This window comes from Primulina tabacum, chromosome 18, assembly GCF_025594145.1.
Source record: "Primulina tabacum isolate GXHZ01 chromosome 18, ASM2559414v2, whole genome shotgun sequence".
Lineage (NCBI taxonomy): Eukaryota > Viridiplantae > Streptophyta > Magnoliopsida > Lamiales > Gesneriaceae > Primulina > Primulina tabacum.
In genome coordinates, this window is record NC_134567.1 from 28,730,207 (window position 1) to 28,747,492 (window position 17,286).

Consider the following 17,286-nt stretch of genomic DNA (forward strand, 5'->3'; position numbering starts at 1 on the left):
GAAATGAGTCATTGGTTTGAAGAATATAAAAAATAAAAACTAAATAAAAGAGATGATTTACCAAAAGTTTTACTTTTAAAAATGATGTTTATTTTAAATTTAAAATTTAAAAATGACGTTTTAATCTTTTAAAATATTATAATGCGAGTTAGTGGTCAAAAGTCAAAACATCACTGTGTGTGTGTGTTTGTGTGTATTTGACCAGAAGCGACCACCGTAAAGGGTAAAAGTGGCGGTGGGGAGGTTTGGATAAAATCTATTTTGGCGTATATATTGTAGATAAACACACAGCACTGCACTCGCGGGAGGAAGATGAAGTGGAGGGATTTTCGGGTGTGTGCCTTTCCCAATTGCAACAGAATTTGTCAGCTCCACCGTTTTCGCTTCGCTACTTTCCTCCGCAAAGTACAACCCGCCCAAGCGCGAGTTTCCGCCGGAGGTGCTCGCAATGGCAGCAGCTCGCAAGGTTCAACTGAATTTCATGTTTCTACTGTTGCTCGATTAATTTCCTACCTCACGACGTTAAATGCAATGGTGAACGGTTGGTAGGAAATACTGAAGCTTGTTTTGTTATCTGAAACTGTTTTTGATTTAGTTTTTCTTGTATGTAATGTATTTATTTGATCAGCAGCGATTGTGATAGTGATAGGGGAAGAAAGATTGGATTTTTTAATTATTATTGTTTGAACGACAAAGAAAGTTGATTTTGTAGTGGATGAAGACAATTGGTTACTAGACTCTTAGGTGGAGACTTCTCTACTCGACAATTAGTTACTAGACTCTTAGGTGGAGACTTCTCTACTTGAGCATTCTTGACCATTGAATAAGTGAAGAGGCAGTAATAAATCCGAGGAACTTATACGTGTTGTAAGTTGGTTGTTTGATGTTGAAATCTATCACGTGCGTAGTCAGTGATTAAATTCTGTGCAGGAAATTTTTTGTTGGTGCCTGGTGCAACCGTCGCAACTATACTTATGCTTGGTGCTCTTCACGCCCGTCGGCTTTACGATGATAAAATGGTAAGTTTGTTCATAAAAATGTAAACCTTGAATTTTTTCTACCCCCACATTTAAGCATCCGGTTATGGTTCATGAAATGCTGGATTGATGTTCTATGAGGATGACATGTCATTGTACAATGTTTAACAAAACAAATATACAAGAGATGATTTACTGTTTGGAATGAGGGGGAGCAGATGAGAAAAAATGATTAAGCAGAGTAGGGTGGGTGCTTTTTGGTTCTGAAGTATATGTTGTTTTTTTTCCTGTTAAGTGTATCCCTTTTAGTTTCATCTAGGCAAAAGCCTTGTCCTTTCTTCGCCAGAAGTTGCAGATGAGTTTTTCTTATTTCCAAGATGAATGAAATGTTGAAAATAACGTTTCATACACGTGTTATCATTCAATACATGTTGGGTTTTAGAATTATCAAAATAATGAATAAGATTCTACTGCGTTGGTGGCGAAGCATGTTCAGAAAAAGTAACAAAACGATAAATCACCAGGGCACTTTTTTCTCTCTACAACTATCTTGTATGTTTTATAAATGTTTTAGCATCATGGCAGATTAGACTCGTTTTAAATTGTCATAGGTTTTTTTTTTATTGAGAACGACATTTTGTACATTGGTCATAGAAATCTATTTATCTTGATGGTCCTTCATTATTATTTTATTTTATTTTTGAAGCACCTTTATTGTTAATTTTTGTTGTATATTTTAAAAGAAATGCTACGTTTTCCTCAAATGTTACTCTTTAGTATTTTAGACAACATGTTCCATCTTTTGTTCAACATATCAACTATTGCTACAATAGCTTTGATATTTTCACCTAATCATAGCATTTTATCCACCATCACGAAAAACTGTTCATTCAATGATTTGTGTTTAATATATTTTCCCTAATACTGGAGGAACAGATTGAAGAGGCAAGGGAAAAAGGAGTTGAATTGGAGTTTCGCCCTGATGCTAAGGTAAATTTTATGATTAGTTCGGGTTTAGATATTATTGGCTGTAATTATTCTTTATCATGTCACTCTTCTTCTTGTTGATAGGCTAAATTCTTGAGATTGCTACCTCTGCGCTCTATTTCAAGATTTTGGGGCTCCTTGACTAGCATGGTGAGTTTCTTGACATTTTGATTCTCGATTATGTTTTGACTTAATAATAACATGCTAAAGAATCCTGACTAGGAACTTCCCATCTGGTTGCGACCATATGTATATAAAGCATGGGCTCGTGCGTTTCACTCTAGTATGATTTCTCATTTTATAGTTATTGACATTCTATGGAATCTTGATTTATGGGTTATTTTTTCGATAAGCTTTGTAGTAGTATGCTGAACTCTTGTGTTTGTAATTCAGAATTAGAAGAGGTTCAACTACCTTTGGAGGAGTATGCTTCTCTAAAGGATTTTTTTGTTCGCATGTTGAAAGAGGGCTCGAGACCCATTGATTCTGATCCACATTGTCTGGTAACTGGTAACAAGGCTCTTGAATATTTTTTCTTTCTATTTCCCCTTATAAATTTCTTTTTTGCTGTATATTGTTATTTTGTAGGTCAGTCCTGTAGATGGCACTGTCATGAGATTTGGTGAGTTAACAGGACCAGGTGCAATGATTGAGCAAGTAAAAGGATTTTCTTATTCCGCTTCTTCACTTATTGGTGCGAACTCTCATCTTCCAATGCTTGCTGCGGAAGATATTGATCAAGAAAATGGTGAGGAGTATATGGAGAGAGTTGAGAAGCGGAAGTCGTGGTGGAGAGTTTCCTTGGCTTCTCCTAAAGTTAGAAATATGTCATCGTTACTGTAAGGAATTAAATTGTGTACTGCGACACTAGTATCTAAATATATTAATGATCATATTAACTTCTAGTTAATTTTAATTTTTTAGCTAAAACTTCTATGTATCATTGACTTGTGCCCGAACACATGTCCTCATCTTAACATTGCTTTGAGAAAGAGTTGAATATCTAATTTGCATCATTCATACTGAGTAAGATATAAACCGCAATGTGACTCCTTGTACCATTCGCATAACATTTTCAAATCTGATGCGAGTGGATGATTAAGTGGTGCCACTCTATCGACTTATTACACTCATCCTTATTGTAAGAGTCTCATAATGATCAATGATGATTTTAATTATCATTTTTCATTGCTCCTGTAATAAGAAATTCAATCGAGGATTGTCGACTTATTAGTTGATTCTTATAGATGTAACAAGAAAATGGTGATTTATATGCTGGATCGACCTTCCTCAGTTTACCTCTGTTTTAATCAATATCAGGGTTGGTCTTGATTTATTTTGTTTGTAAAGAAAAGAGATGATTTAGAATTGTAAAAATTGACTTGATCTGTTCTGTTTTCTTCCAATGCAGACCAATGAAAGGCCTCTTTTACTGCGTGATTTACTTGAGTCCTGGAGATTACCACCGGATACACTCTCCAGTTGATTGGAATATTCTTGTCCGCCGGCATTTTAAAGGTGATGCCTACCGGGGATTCACTATTCTGCTAATTACTGACATTGATATGTATGAGATTCTTGACCTCATTATCTAATCTGGCGTTCACATTCCATGCTGCTTTAATGCTTGGGGATATAAAACTATATTACATGCAGAATGACATCCGTGTGAGTTATGAGTTATTGCCTCTCTCTTAATCCTCTCACTGTTATATGGAAAATACTGAATGCACACTAGCATGCATGAATAAGTAGTCACTGTCAAATAGCATAAACCAAGATAAAGTTGCTGCAAAAGTGAATAAAAATTATTGTTTGGTCTTGTTGATGCGTGTCCTAAAAGAATTGCCTATTCCAACGGTCTAAACTATCCTGGAAAGTTATCACTGAAATTCTGAACTTGTATAGGTTTAAGTCTTATTTATTCCAAGGGATGGTATTGGGGGATGAACATGCAGCTGATCTAATGATGCTGGATTTAGAGAAGCATTTTAGTGTCTTTGAGAGTTTAAATAGGGGCAACTTATTGCTTTGATTGGAAATAGTTGTTGAAATAACAGATCTAGAATTTCTATATGGCTTTTGAATCGCTTACACCTTCTTCATCACATTAACTACGTTAAAGCTTGAACTTTCTTGAGCTCTTAACCCTTTTCCATGTAGGTAATCTTTTTCCAGTAAATGAGCGTGCTGCAAGAACTATCAGAAATCTTTATGTTGAAAATGAAAGGGTAATTCTAATACATACTGACCTTGCTTCTTCTCCTAAGTTTGACTTTTTAATATGGAGGCCAGCAGGGCCTGGCAGCAAGTTCCTCACAAATGCACCACATGATATCCTTGCAGAAATCATTTCTGAGTGACTATGCTGTCTTTCTTTTATCCAGATCATGACCTTTGTGTTAAAGGGGTTTCCTAATTTCCAATAATTCCATTCATTTGTTAAATGTGCCATAAGTAATATCTTAATGTTTCAAGATCTTTAGTCTCAAATTTTGTCATAAAGAAAGGACAATTTAATATCTTAATCAGGTCAATTAGTCTTTAGTATCGAACAACCTCCCCCCAAAAGCTTGTATATCTATCATAGATTAATAAACATGAGTAGGTAATAAGTTGTCATGCTAGTTCGTGGTAAGTATATCTGTGATATTATTCTACCATATGAACCTTACGTTTTCAAAGCAGTACAATAATATGTGTGCCCTTTTACAAGCATTATCAAAAATCAAATTGATGTAAACAATTTATTTAAGGAGCTGATATTAATGCTATTACAGGTATCGGATGTTGGCATATAGATTCATGGTCAAAGAAAAAAAATTCTTGTAGGTGTAGAAACATATTTACAGAATCAGTTTTCAGAACAAGATAATGTCCCAAGGGTGGCCCAGACAATCTTAATCTAAGAGCCTGAAAAACAATTATATCATCATGTATTTAAATCCTTCACCACATTCAACTACAAAAATACTTTATTTACTTGATCCAATTTAGTTGAAAAGTTTTTATATTATCTTCCAAAAGTAAATTTATGTTTATTTTTTGCTCAAAACAAAGTGTTAAAGTTGTACTGAATAATAATCATCAGGTGGTGCTTGAAGGTCATTGGCGAGAAGGGTACATGGCCATGGCAGCAGTTGGTGCCACCAACATTGGTTCCATTGAGGTCAACATCCTTAGATGATCTAAACCATTTCTTTTCTTTACTCGCAGTGTGGACATTGAACATGGTTTCTAGCGGTTCATTAACCAAAATTACACATAACTTTTGGAATCAATATCCTCGCCGAATTATAATGGTCATGTTGCAGTATCAAATATCTATAAAGTAACGACTTTTTACGTTTATTGGCAGTTCAAAGAGTTATTTAAAATCTTTTTGATACAAAATATTATATTCAGCGGCTTGCCTCGTTGTCATAAAGAATCTGGAAAATATGAGTGATTTTCCTCTCTCGGTCGATTATTTTTTATGGCAAGTGTTTTGGATGTAGCATTATTTTTGCACCTCATTTCTGCAAAAGAGATTCTGCACAAGTATCACCACGCATCATGGTGGAAAATTCGAGAATTAAATGCTGGAATGTTTTGGAAAACATCAATTGTGTTGATAAAGAATAAATGCATGTTGTACTTTCACTCCAAATGAAAGGGTGAGAGCGAATAAAGGTCTCTTTGGACTTCATCATTTTATCGGGCCAATAAGTTTTTAGTTGGTTTGCTACTACCTGTACTCTTTTTCCTTGTTTTTCACATGCTACAATCTTGTCTTTATATATTTCATCTGATTACAGCTTTTTATTGAACCAAGACTGCGGACGAATCATCCTCACAAGAAACTGCTACATTCAGAGCCCCCAGACGAACGGCTGTACGAACCTGAAGGCATGGGAGTGGCCCTTAAGAAGGGAGATGGGGTATAAAAGGATTTGCACCATCAGTATCTATCAGAAAAATATTGAGATCAAATGGGCAATACCACACTGCTAATTAGTCTTTATAAAATCACTTATAGCAATTTATACAATATGGAAACAATAAATAAATGAATACCATAACTTGGGAAGCTCGACTGCATTTTAGTCTTTTGAGGTCAACCAAAACATGACTTGTCCAAAACCTAGCTAGAGTCAAGCTTTGTTCGAGTCTCTCAACTTGCTTGCACCGCTACTTGAAGACTTGTATGAGATAGCAAATTTAGGAGTATAGGTGACCCGGGAAAAAAAATGAGCTGAAGCTTATGCTCAAAATGAAGAAGCTTGGGCTTGAGCTTAGTTCAATATCGGGATTTTGAGTTAAGCTTGAGATCTCGACTAACAAGTTTTGCTTCATGGACATGTTCGTGAGGTCAGGGTTCATGAGCTTATTTGTAGTTTTGTTTATATAATTGACAATAATATATATTAAGATAGTTTTATATATAATAATGAATTGTATTAAATCTATACCACAATATATATTGGAAAATTATAAAAAAAATTGAAAACTAATCATAATTAGTTAATTCATGAGCCGGCCCATGAACTTTTGCACAAGTGATATTGAGCTCAAGCTGGCTATTCTTGACTTATAGCTTGCAAGAAAACACAAATGCGGTGTGGTATGGACGAATTTTCAGTTTGTAGTGATGCCATATCTTATGGCTGATGAATCTTCTTATCCTTACTTTAAGCTGATTAATAACTGCAGTTTTCTCCACCCAATATTTGCAGCTCGCTGCTTTCAACATGGGATCAACTGTGGTGCTAGTTTTTCAAGCACCAAATTCACAATATTCTACATACAGAGATGGCTCATTAGATTTCAAGTTTTGCGTCAAGAGGGGCGACAGGATCCACATGGGTGAAGCACTGGGAAGGTGGCGTGGTGGTAAATACTAGTTTCCTTTTTCAAAATTGCATTTTTAATTTTGACAGATATATTTTTCAACAGTGAATTGCCTCTTTTCACATTGTCAAAGCTTTATTTTGGATTTAACAGTTTTACTAGCTTCCGGCATCTTTTATAGACTGATTTTGTTTGAATTGAGCTGATTCTTATTTGCTGTATTAAAGCCTTACTCGGATTCAGTTATTTTGCTATGGACTCGAAATCCAACCTTTTATTCATCGTTTTTAACTAAGACGCTCCATATCTGTATCTATGCCGGTAGTTTTTGGGTTAGGAGCAAATAATTTAAAATGCACGACAATTTTCAAGTCCATACCCAATTAAGTTTTTTTTATGAAAATGAGTGGTTTTTGGAGATTATTTGGTTCAGCTTATTCAATTTTCTAAAATATTTAGCTAAGTTGACGTTTTGTGCTTGCTGATCTTTGTCTTGAAACATGTGTTGAGTGTTTCAGAAAAACAGTCGGGAAATCAAAACTAGTCTGGTTGTCAGGAAGCAAGGAACTCCGACAAATTTCATGTTCTCCAAAGTGTATTAAGACAATTATTTTTGATTGCTACATTTGAGGCGTAATAGAACTCAGCAGTTATATCCATTTTCCTTTCGGATATGAATCTCAGCCTACATCTTGAATGAAAGGGTTTATTTTTCAGTAAAATTAATCTTGTTTTGCCTATTTATTCTGTCAAGTTTAGAAAAGTTATGTTCCACCTTAGTTATTAAATTCGTACCTAGTGGAATCAGGGACTGAGAAACTATATGGATCAACTAGGTTAGTTAACCATCTTGATGTATATAAAAAAATTCCATTTTTGATTTCTTAGATATTGAATGCTTCCTAGCTCAATTTACTCTGTTTTTAAACACGATATACAATCGAAGTATTACAATCTTCACCGTTCAATTTGTAATTGGCAAAACTTTTTCGAAAAATCGATGTATAATTCACGTAATTGGTAAAAATTCATTTTCACAAGTTTTGTAAAATATAAATGAACATGCCATTTAGTATTATTGTGAAGGAATCAAATGTTATCATCGATCATCCACATTCTCGAGTAGTTGTCGGCTTCTTGTGCACTACTTCGGTGGATAATGCTCCGAATCCCGTCCACCCACTTCTTTCTGTGTGTCTTATTCTTGCATTTGAACTCCATGAGACCCTGGGAGGTTTTAACCCCAAAGTACACTGCCACGTTGTCCCTTTCTTTCTTGAATGGCCATCCATTACTCTCATCCACCACTTCGTATAATATACCTATACGTACATTCAAAATTGGGTTATTGACTTTGCCGAGGAATCCCAAAATATACATTGATATCCATCACTGATTTTGAGGTAAAGTGCATATGGGACCACGTGTTACATGTAAATACAAGCTAAATCCATAAGCAAAAATAAACAAATAAAAATCTAGCTAAACCCATTTTGCGATATAAATTATAATATTTTTATGTATCGATTTGAAAACACATGGGTTTTTTACTCATAGATTTTTGTTTTGCTATATTTCTTGCATATACAATTTACCATCAGTGCTGCTGGCAAAATGTTGAGAACTTACTTTCTTTCTTTTTGGAGAAGGCTCCACCAACATGTTTACTCTTCATTCTTATTGTTACCTGCATCCTCGACATTTATTTCTGTCAGCTATGCAAAGACGTATGAGTAAATATATCTTTTTCTATGTTCTTTTCTACATCTACACATTATTCTACATACCTGGCGTTTCTTGTTGATGAATACAGAGACATGTTTCCATCTTAGCCCACCTAAGAATTCACACAGGCGGCGAATTAGACTCCTCAAATAATGTTGTTACTTGCCGAGCAGAAATCAAATTGGATACTTAGGAACTATGTTTGCGAGTTGTGACTTGTGACATCTTTGCTTTGTTTGATATTTAAGAGAATTGAGTTCTGAAACTTAGTTCGACGATTTGTCTTAAACTATATGAAGCATTTTAAAATCGACGACGATTGGCTAATACAGGCTACTTGATCTTGTCTGAGACTGAGAGTATACCTTGTTGGGTGTCTTGTAGTAAGTCACCTTCACAAGGAATATACTCTTCCTGGATTTTTCTGGGAGCATCTACCATTCCCTTGTCATATGGGCTTATAGTTGCACTCTTCTTTGCTTCCTGGGGCAATCTTGCTTTCAAAGCTGCTTCTCCACGCAAAGCTATCAATTATGCATGAATCTTTGTAAGAATCACTATAAAAGCAGCTAATCAAAAATTTTATCCCAACGTTGGGATCCTAAATCCGCATCTGAATGTGCCTATCCATGAAATTAGACCAAGGTGAACATACTATTCTGTATTCTCGATGTAGCTCTTTATTACATCTAGAAGGATATTTTCGACTTTGAGTACTTTATTTCATGTATGAACCTGTAAGAATCACTTGAACCACACAAAAAATTGTTGCCATTGACCTTTGAAAATATAACAGAATTATCTGAGAAGGATTCATACCGGTCGCTGCGGCGGCTGTGAAAGTGAGCAGGTCACTTGCAGTGCAGGTGCCTACTGATGATTTGACTATGGATGCCACACGCTGGTGATCTACTCCCGATATTTCAGCCAACTCGATGCAGTATGAGGCCAAGAGCTGTGTGGCCGAGGCCAATGCCTTGCTCATTTTCGAACTCGAACCTTTGGAATTCTCAGTTGCAGCAGCAGCAGCCAATGCTGCTGCTAGTCCAGCAACAGAGACAACAGAATGCATGTGAGCATTTTCCATGCGTGCCTTGTCCTTCTTCACCATGTTACCACTATTACTTGACTCCTTGTGCTGAAACATGAGCCTTCCAATTGTCCCGATCTTGTTTCACCTTTTACAGGTTTCATCATCTTGCCTGACTGCAGGAAGTTGCAAAATTATCAGGGAAAGGAGGTTTCAAGCATGGATTTTAATTACTCTGTTAACTATACATCTTGAGTATGTGTCTTGGTTCGAGTGTGATCACATCGAGTCTCAAGACTTGAGGAGAGTTCGAAAAAATATTTGCTACTTGAGCTCGATGAAGCACAAGATTGATGTTTTTTTTTAAAAAAAATGAAACAAATATTGTGATTTAGCTGTGGTGGACAGGTACTGAGCCTAGTACTCAAACCCAACCCATTATCGAGCTCAAGCTGAGCCAAGTCGAACCAGCAAGAGACATGACTGAGGTTCATCGGATTTTGCTCGACTTACAAATTGTTTCGCTGTCTCCGGAATTGCACCTAAACTGCAGTCAAACACAAACGGCATCTGCTTTTTCTCAAGCGCCTTGTATATTTCATTTGCAGAAAGACTCCAGGACCTGGACAAGAACTCCATTGGCTCACTGGGAGTTTCTGGCTTAGTTATCACAGGTAAACTGGAATTTCCTTTGACTTCATCATCCTCATGATCTACATATTGAAGCCATTCCGAAACATTCCTTTTAATTTGAGCGCTACCCATTTGATAATTCCGTGTAATTTGGCTTATCAGAGCCCCAAGATCAACAAGACTATTTAGCGAGCGTTGCCAACTTTTGAGTCACACCCCATATTTTATAAAGGAGACAAATACCGAAACGAGCCAAGATTTCCATGCAACGGAGCGAAATTAAAGGCTTAAATTAAGCACAAAAAATTTGAAATTGTATGAACATAAAATACATAAAATATTTATTAATCTATATATAAAAATATTAAAAAAATGGAGGGAGGGAGGTCGATCTTGGTGGGTGGAGGAGACAGAGGAGCAGGTTGCTCAAAAACATTGCAAGAATACGGTCTCGTGCTTTGAAGCGCAAAAAAGGGCCATTGTTGTTTGAAAGAACCAACTACATTCCAACCACACTAATTATTTATGCGAAGGATTCCTTGCTTGTCAAACGTTCGTTGAATCGTTCAACAAAACCCAACCAAATTTAAGATAAATACTTGCACAAGATTTTGAATTCAAGAATCAAGATGTTACACATATCTGATTAGTTGTTTGCTATATTGGAAATATTTGAAAATAATAGTTAAAACTTTGTCGGTATCAACCGAATTTGTGTACTAACGATCACTTCGAACGGAAGCATGGATACATGTTTTCCATCACTGGCATGTTCCGAGGACTACTTTTTAAACATTGTGCGGAAGGAACTTCTAATATTATGTTGGTTTAATCAAACTTAATTTGGGGAGGACACTTTCCTAGGGAAAAGGAAGTGGTTTTTATAAGCCCATGCAACTTGGTCCTTGATCAATTTATTTATTTTTTATTGTTGAAGATGTTTTTGTGTTTGGTACAAAAATTATACTATTTTGGTGCAAATTTTTAACTAAAAGAGTTTCTAATTGGATGACCTTAGCCTTTCTTGAAATCACAATGCCATTTCTCACATCAAATAGTGTCTTTCTTCCATCTCCAGTGCAACAAATTATCCTGAGAAACCAATGTAGAGTATTTTCCATTTCGATATGTACGAACAAATAAACCAACCTTTTTTTAATCAAAGGCGTTTTCTTTATTCAACAAAAATCCTCTATGGAAAAAATAAGGTTTTTAATAAACTTATAAACCAAAATTTAAAAGCAAAAATTATTATATTAAAACTTCGGCATCTCAAAAAAAAAAAAAACACTCACTCATTCAAATATGAAAAAGCAACTTAAAAAAGCTGAAAACCCACTAGTAAAAATCCATCATAAATCTAAAGGATACCATCTGTATATGTTCGAAAAAAAAGAAGAAGAAAACTTCGGAGTCGCACATAGAAGCAAAGACTAAACAAGAAACACCATGAAACGAAAGAAAATAATAAGCCAAGCATCGCCATCATCAAGCTAAGTATTGCCATCATCGCTGCCAATGACATTCGATTTCTTTGAATCGGAGCATGTCAATATTAAAACATCAAAAGTCACAGGCCACAAAGAAGAAACCTCTCTATAATGAACTCTTGCACAAATGAGAAGCATAGGTAACAGTTTCACATCAGCAAACTTAACTCAAGTCTTCCGGAGCTGAGAACATGCATGATAGACATACTTACCTATAATGTAGGCTCCCTACGCATACTCGTAGTGAAGATCCTGAAAATTTTAAGTGATATTTTAGACTACAGTGCATCGAAGTAGAATAATATATAAACCACATTTACAAATTTTGTCTCCCACTCTAAAGACTGGAAAAGTCCTTGTATATATATATATACTCATGTGTACAGTACAGGACTCCTGTATTTCACTAGGGGATACCAGCCAGACTCATATCTGTCAAAAAAGTGTTCTCGGGTAATTAAATCCTAAATCTTGCAAAAATGGTAGCAAACAATGACTAAGGATAAGACAACTCACCAACAATTTTAATCAACCAATTTAGTATCGATTATAGGCTTTCCCAAAATCATCGCGCCTGTGACGCTGAACTTCAACATATGTGTCAGGAGGTCTAGAAGAAGGATAACTTTCCACGGCGCTTTGGTACCTGCCCCTAGAATCCACTGGTACATTTGGTCCAGCATGATGAAGATTACCGGTTGAATTATCAAAATCTTGAAAGCTTGGGTAACCACCAAACCCAGAAACTGGAACGCGGTGGTGTGCTTGTTGCTGTCTCCTTTGACCTTCAAGTTGAATAAACTCTTCCCACAATTTTGCATGTGTATCCTTAAGCACAGCCACATTTTTTATGTAACTCTCCCTGATTTCCCTAACAGCCTTAAATTGAAAGAAAACCAAATAACGCTTCACTAGAAGAAATATGTTTTGCAGCCCGAACGGAATAGCACATAGAACTTGATGGCATCCAGATATTTTCCGAATAAAACACGATGAAACTCCAACTGATTCTTATAAGTTGAAGTTGATGTTTTATTCAACATGTTCAAGTAAACAACAAATTGAATGATTGAAACACACATGCATAATGATGCATAACAAACCTCACGATGCCTGTAATTTTCCTCATCTTCTTCTTTGTCGCGGAGTCTGGCGAGATCCATTGCCTCCCTTCTGTATTCTGATTCTAATTCTTCCAATGTTCGAGGAAAAGAAGAGTGGTCAACTTTATGACTCAATTGTAAGTTAGCTTCACCTTTGTCTAGATTCCATCCATCGGTCTTGTAGCCACCTCTGTTTTGATTATGACCATCAAATGACTTATAGGTGTTTCCAATGAAAGAAGGGCGTGCAGGAGACTTTGAACGGCTAGCTCGACCTCTACCTCCATCATTACCAGAAGCTTCACCAAAGGAAGACTGTATTAAGCACTTCATTCAAGATCTCTAACAATGTTGGCAGCTTTATCATGACACACTATCTTAAATTCTCTTAGTGAATCCATCTGAAGCAAAATGAGACTTGATTGCTTTCAATAAAAAAATTTCATTTGGAGAGTCCGTCCTTTCATTTCAGAACCACCACGAATGTTATTTCAGAATCGAACAGAAGGCTTCAGCGTAAAACTTACCTCTTGCTGCAAAAAATGGATGAGCAACTAGAAGTATTAATGGAAGAAGTACAACTAATGGGACAACATATAAATCCTTTGCTAACTTAACTATAAGTAAGAATACTATTAGTTGAGCCTCTCTCAGATGGGAACTCAGATCTAAAGAACTACGGCTGATATAGTGCAATTAAAAAGCTCTGGCAGATTAATTTGTATTTTTACCTTGGGGAGAGCCACTCGACAATTTCAGCAAATCTTCACGAACACGGTCTTCCACAAATTTTTCCGGTCTTCCATACTTGTTTGGGTTATGTGCTGAATTATGAGGGCTGTGATGAGACTTTTGGGAATCAGTTCTTCCTAATCGAGACGTAGCAGGACTTCTACGTTCAGGTAACCTGGACCAGGAAATAGGGGAACTAGAAGAAACTTTGTGCTCAGCCTCCTCTGGGAATTTATGAATACCCTTAGATTTTCCCTCTTCTTTAATTTTATGAACTGCGTCGACACCTTTTTTCAAGATTAGCCTATCCTTGCCGCTAACAATGATAAATTTTTCTTCTATTTTGATTTTACAACCAATATCCTTCTCAATTTTATTCACCGTCTTTTCAGAGAATAATGCTTTGACATGAGGATCTCTTGCAGGAACCCTTTCAAAGAAATCTTGAGACTTGCGATGAGCTCCAAGCGTAGATGGGCAGCCCTAAAAAGAGCATAATTTACCAAACATCATAAAATCACAAAACAAGGCAATCTTTCCACAAAACCATGCATTGCCATGGACTACTATGCAAAATTGGCGAAATAATTCACTTGATAAGTAAAATAAATTATGGTTGGAGAACATCCATATAGAAAGTCAAATTAGGATGAACGAAGAGTGTAAATTTAGGTTAAGAAAATGCCCACATTTCTACACCATCATGTTTAAATTAAAAATATATATATTAAACACCAGATGTCGTTGCACAACCATGACTCTTTAATAACTGAAAAAAAAAATCAGGCACCACTGCTAACCTTCACGAGTTGAAAAAAAATACCACCTAAAAATCATGTACAGTAATATTAAATGCTATAAACTATGGTATCCTTAAGGGTGTGGAGAAAAGGAGAGCAACATAGCTTCCAAATTCCAATTCATCCTTGCACCAAGCATAGGTATGTAAAAATAAAATTTAGGAAAAAAAAAACAAAGGGGTAAAAAGACCTGCGTGAAGTGGCCTGATTCACCACATATTTTACAGATCATTTCTTCCTCTTTCCTTTTCTTCCAGTTCTTTTCAGTAGCTTTAGATTTAGCCTCCCAAACCTTTGCTTCTCGGCTAGTAAAATCTGTTGGGACGGCATTTGGGTCACGGGCTCCCTCTTCTTCATCCGAACCCACACGAGATCGTTTGTTTGTTGTTGTATTTTCTGGTGCATTGTTTGCATTAGATCCCAGAGGACCAGTATATGCTCTGTATATTTCACTAAAGTCGTCGTCCACATCTACATCTTCTCTACTGGTCATCTCAGATTGGTAAAATAACTGCTTCAACCAAAAGAAGTATAATCAGGTGAGCTAAATTGCCATTTGGCATGCACCAAAATTATCTAGTCTCCCTAACGCAAGACATCAAACTAAATAACTACACAAATTTCACAACATGGTCACAGTTGTACCGTAACTACATATTTAGATAAACCTCCAGGGATACGTTAAAAAAACCAATCAAAATATCTTATTTCCAACAGATTGATGAGATTTGGTTAAGAAAAGAAGGGATATATTAAAAAAAATCAATCAAAATATCTTATTTCCAACAGATTGATGAGATTTAGGTAAGAAAAGAAGGATACTGTGGTCTGCAACCAGGGTTACAGCACTTGGAAGCTTGAACAAGTTTTGATTCTCTGAATTACAAGTTTGCAACCAACAGAACTTGGAAACTACAACAGGTGATAATTATATTCTCTACCAGTTCAAAACTACAAAGGCTTACTCCACTGGAAGAAAAATTACACAAGTAAAAAGGATGCATAAGCCTGTAATACAACTTCTAAATACCAATACTCTGGAGAATGAGAGAGCAGGTTATTATACACCAACGCCATCATCCTTCGCAAAACAATGCAATAAAAAATTATTTATAATCATAATCATTTTCTTGTGCATCGTGCTTGCACTGTTTAAAGTAGGAAATTCACTTCCGACAGCTATAATTTGGGGTGTGGGAACAATATGAATCAGACCGAAAGGCCAATAAACAGTTGGGATATCTGGCCAAAAATTACCTAGCCTTGTATCCATATTATACTTGCTTTCATAAAGGAACAGACACTGTAAGACCACCAAGATGCATCCTTTAAAAGAATCATGCCACGAGAAAAATCAATTAACAAATTATGACTATCCCAGTTCTCCCCCAGCCAGAACTACAAGCCCAAATATTTAAAACGCACAAAAAAGAATAAAAGCAAGAACAAAATACCAAATTCGCAAAATGAGAAGTTAAACTAGTTGCCCCATAAATATAAATACGGTGATGGTCTCCTGGAAAAGAATGAAGTGCAGAAATCTGAGCACCACTTTTGCATGTAGGATTGACGAACTAAATTTTCAAATGCTTGTTTCGTATTTGAACAGAAAAATCAGAAAATTGTCATTCTACTGAAAATCATAACTGCACGGGTACGTATGATAGAAAGAAGAAGAAGAAGAAGAAGAAGAAGGATTTGTACCTGAAGAGCGATAGAGTAGAGTGTGAAGATGACCAGCGGCTAGGGCTTGCTCCATCTCTCTCTTTTTATTTATTTGTTTTAAAATTTTAAAAATTTGTGCTTTCTATTTATTTAATTAATATTCTTTTATAAAATTTTATTTTATTTATTTGTTTACTTTTTCTTCATTTTAAGATACTAGTTAAAGACACATGCGACGCACGTGAAAATACATTTCTATTATCAATAATTGTTGTTAAAAAATGAGATCAGAAGAGATTAATTTACAAAAAATTATATATTAATGATTTCATGCTATATTAGTCAATAGACAATGAGTAATGCTACATGTGCAACCAAATTTGTATAATAATTCTTACAATTCAAAAAAATCGATACAAAAATTTCATTTATTAAAATCTCATTATAAATTAAATATAAAATCTCATTAGATAATAACAAAATCTCACGTTATAATTTTTGTAAATATCGCAGTACGATATATTGGTTGTACCTTTAGCATTATCCGTAGAAATTCAATGTAATATAATTTGTACTACATGTATTATAAAATGAGTGCAAAAGATATTTGTTTAAAAATTTTATGTGTCATAAATCTAAGGTTATTCTTGAATGGAAGGATTTCAATACATTCAAATGTATTTTTGTTATTTTAGCGAAGTAACATCATAAACTTCAAATCCACTCATTTCATGTTTATATAGTAGTATTTCATGTTAATTATTATATTTTTCAAGTCCACCCAATAATAATGTTATTTGAAATTTATTTTACTTTATATAGATAATAACATGTAAATAAGTAATGTGTGGATTCAAGATTTGATATATTGTTTTATTGTTAACAATAAAATTATAATTATAATCCATAAATTTGAAATCAATTTATCCAAGCGCAATCTAAATAAATTAATAATTGTTGAAAACATAGTAGTAATAAATATTATAATTTTGTATAAATTAGACATTGGAGAAAATATAATATAAAATTGATATCACAATAGTTATTAAAACTAAATTTGAGAGAAGAAAAAAGTATAATACATGACGTTGCCCACTTATTTTACCACGTATTATTGATTTATGAAAAATAAAAATATAATATAGATAATATATTCTAAACCTTAAATTAATTATTGCGTCAAATGTTTTCTTCTTTTATATTTTCAATTTATATTGCTTTTATGATTTATTTTGTCATCAGTTTTTCTACTCTGTGGAAAAACAATATTCTCGCCATCTTCATTAGCAAATCTTATGAGAAGAAATGTATATT

The 17,286-nt window shown here is 34.9% G+C and overlaps 3 protein-coding genes across 8 annotated transcripts; 1 reads left to right on the forward strand and 2 right to left on the reverse strand.

Moving 5' to 3' along the window:
- The first annotated feature begins 171 nt into the window (after positions 1 to 171).
- LOC142532600 (phosphatidylserine decarboxylase proenzyme 1, mitochondrial) lies at positions 172 to 7,705 on the forward strand. Of its 3 annotated transcripts, none has more exons than XR_012816564.1 (13): positions 172 to 466; positions 931 to 1,019; positions 1,914 to 1,967; positions 2,049 to 2,114; positions 2,187 to 2,247; positions 2,358 to 2,467; positions 2,553 to 2,803; positions 3,376 to 3,482; positions 4,128 to 4,195; positions 5,056 to 5,133; positions 5,448 to 5,620; positions 5,762 to 5,884; positions 6,680 to 6,748. XR_012816564.1 is itself a non-coding variant. In XM_075638913.1 (13 exons), the coding sequence occupies exons 1-13, from the start codon at positions 313 to 315 to the stop codon at positions 7,336 to 7,338; spliced, it is 1,344 nt and encodes a 447-aa protein (XP_075495028.1). In that variant the 5' UTR covers positions 175 to 312; the 3' UTR covers positions 7,339 to 7,705. The 3 variants fall into 3 exon arrangements, 1 of the variants encoding a protein (XP_075495028.1); XM_075638913.1 differs by lacking the exon at positions 5,448 to 5,620 and adding an exon at positions 7,313 to 7,705 and having other exon boundaries at positions 175 to 466; positions 6,680 to 6,836; XR_012816565.1 differs by lacking the exon at positions 6,680 to 6,748 and having other exon boundaries at positions 173 to 466; positions 5,462 to 5,620.
- Positions 7,706 to 7,775: 70 nt separating this feature from the next.
- On the reverse strand, positions 7,776 to 10,736 carry LOC142532455 (VAN3-binding protein-like). Its single transcript, XM_075638753.1, has 6 exons — positions 10,063 to 10,736; positions 9,339 to 9,657; positions 8,885 to 9,043; positions 8,582 to 8,631; positions 8,424 to 8,481; positions 7,776 to 8,116 (listed from the first exon to the last, which is right to left on the reverse strand). Exons 1-6 carry the CDS (start codon positions 10,312 to 10,314, stop codon positions 7,884 to 7,886), a joined length of 1,071 nt encoding a protein of 356 aa, XP_075494868.1. The 5' UTR covers positions 10,315 to 10,736; the 3' UTR covers positions 7,776 to 7,883.
- A 1,034-nt stretch (positions 10,737 to 11,770) lies between these two features.
- Positions 11,771 to 16,098, reverse strand: LOC142532747 (uncharacterized). 4 transcript variants are annotated; one of them, XM_075639171.1, is made up of 6 exons: positions 16,012 to 16,098; positions 14,498 to 14,818; positions 13,507 to 13,990; positions 12,776 to 13,074; positions 12,189 to 12,551; positions 11,771 to 11,924 (listed from the first exon to the last, which is right to left on the reverse strand). In XM_075639171.1, the coding sequence occupies exons 2-5, from the start codon at positions 14,798 to 14,800 to the stop codon at positions 12,210 to 12,212; spliced, it is 1,428 nt and encodes a 475-aa protein (XP_075495286.1). In that variant the 5' UTR covers positions 14,801 to 14,818; positions 16,012 to 16,098; the 3' UTR covers positions 11,771 to 11,924; positions 12,189 to 12,209. The 4 variants fall into 4 exon arrangements, with proteins under 4 accessions (XP_075495286.1, XP_075495287.1, XP_075495285.1 ...); XM_075639172.1 differs by lacking the exon at positions 11,771 to 11,924 and adding an exon at positions 11,931 to 12,104; XM_075639170.1 differs by lacking the exon at positions 11,771 to 11,924 and having other exon boundaries at positions 12,084 to 12,551.
- Positions 16,099 to 17,286: the final 1,188 nt, after the last annotated feature.

Bases quoted from the DNA above. Each gene is read 5' to 3' on its own strand.
- LOC142532600 (XM_075638913.1), top strand. From the start codon at position 313: ATGAAGTGGAGGGATTTTCGGGTGTGTGCCTTTCCCAATTGCAACAGA. The intron at 3,483-4,127 runs GTGATGCCTACC...TTTTCCATGTAG, and splicing joins TGTCCGCCGGCATTTTAAAG to GTAATCTTTTTCCAGTAAAT. The intron at 5,134-5,761 runs GTCAACATCCTT...ATCTGATTACAG, and splicing joins CCAACATTGGTTCCATTGAG to CTTTTTATTGAACCAAGACT.
- LOC142532455 (XM_075638753.1), bottom strand. From the start codon at position 10,314: ATGGGTAGCGCTCAAATTAAAAGGAATGTTTCGGAATGGCTTCAATAT. The intron at 9,044-9,338 runs GTATGAATCCTT...CATAATTGATAG, and splicing joins CACAGCCGCCGCAGCGACCG to CTTTGCGTGGAGAAGCAGCT. The intron at 8,117-8,423 runs GTAAGTTCTCAA...ATGTACGTATAG, and splicing joins CTTCTCCAAAAAGAAAGAAA to GTATATTATACGAAGTGGTG.
- LOC142532747 (XM_075639171.1), bottom strand. From the start codon at position 14,800: ATGACCAGTAGAGAAGATGTAGATGTGGACGACGACTTTAGTGAAATA. The intron at 13,991-14,497 runs GTCTTTTTACCC...TGCTCTTTTTAG, and splicing joins AATCAGGCCACTTCACGCAG to GGCTGCCCATCTACGCTTGG. The intron at 12,552-12,775 runs GTTTGTTATGCA...TTTCAATTTAAG, and splicing joins AAAATTACAGGCATCGTGAG to GCTGTTAGGGAAATCAGGGA.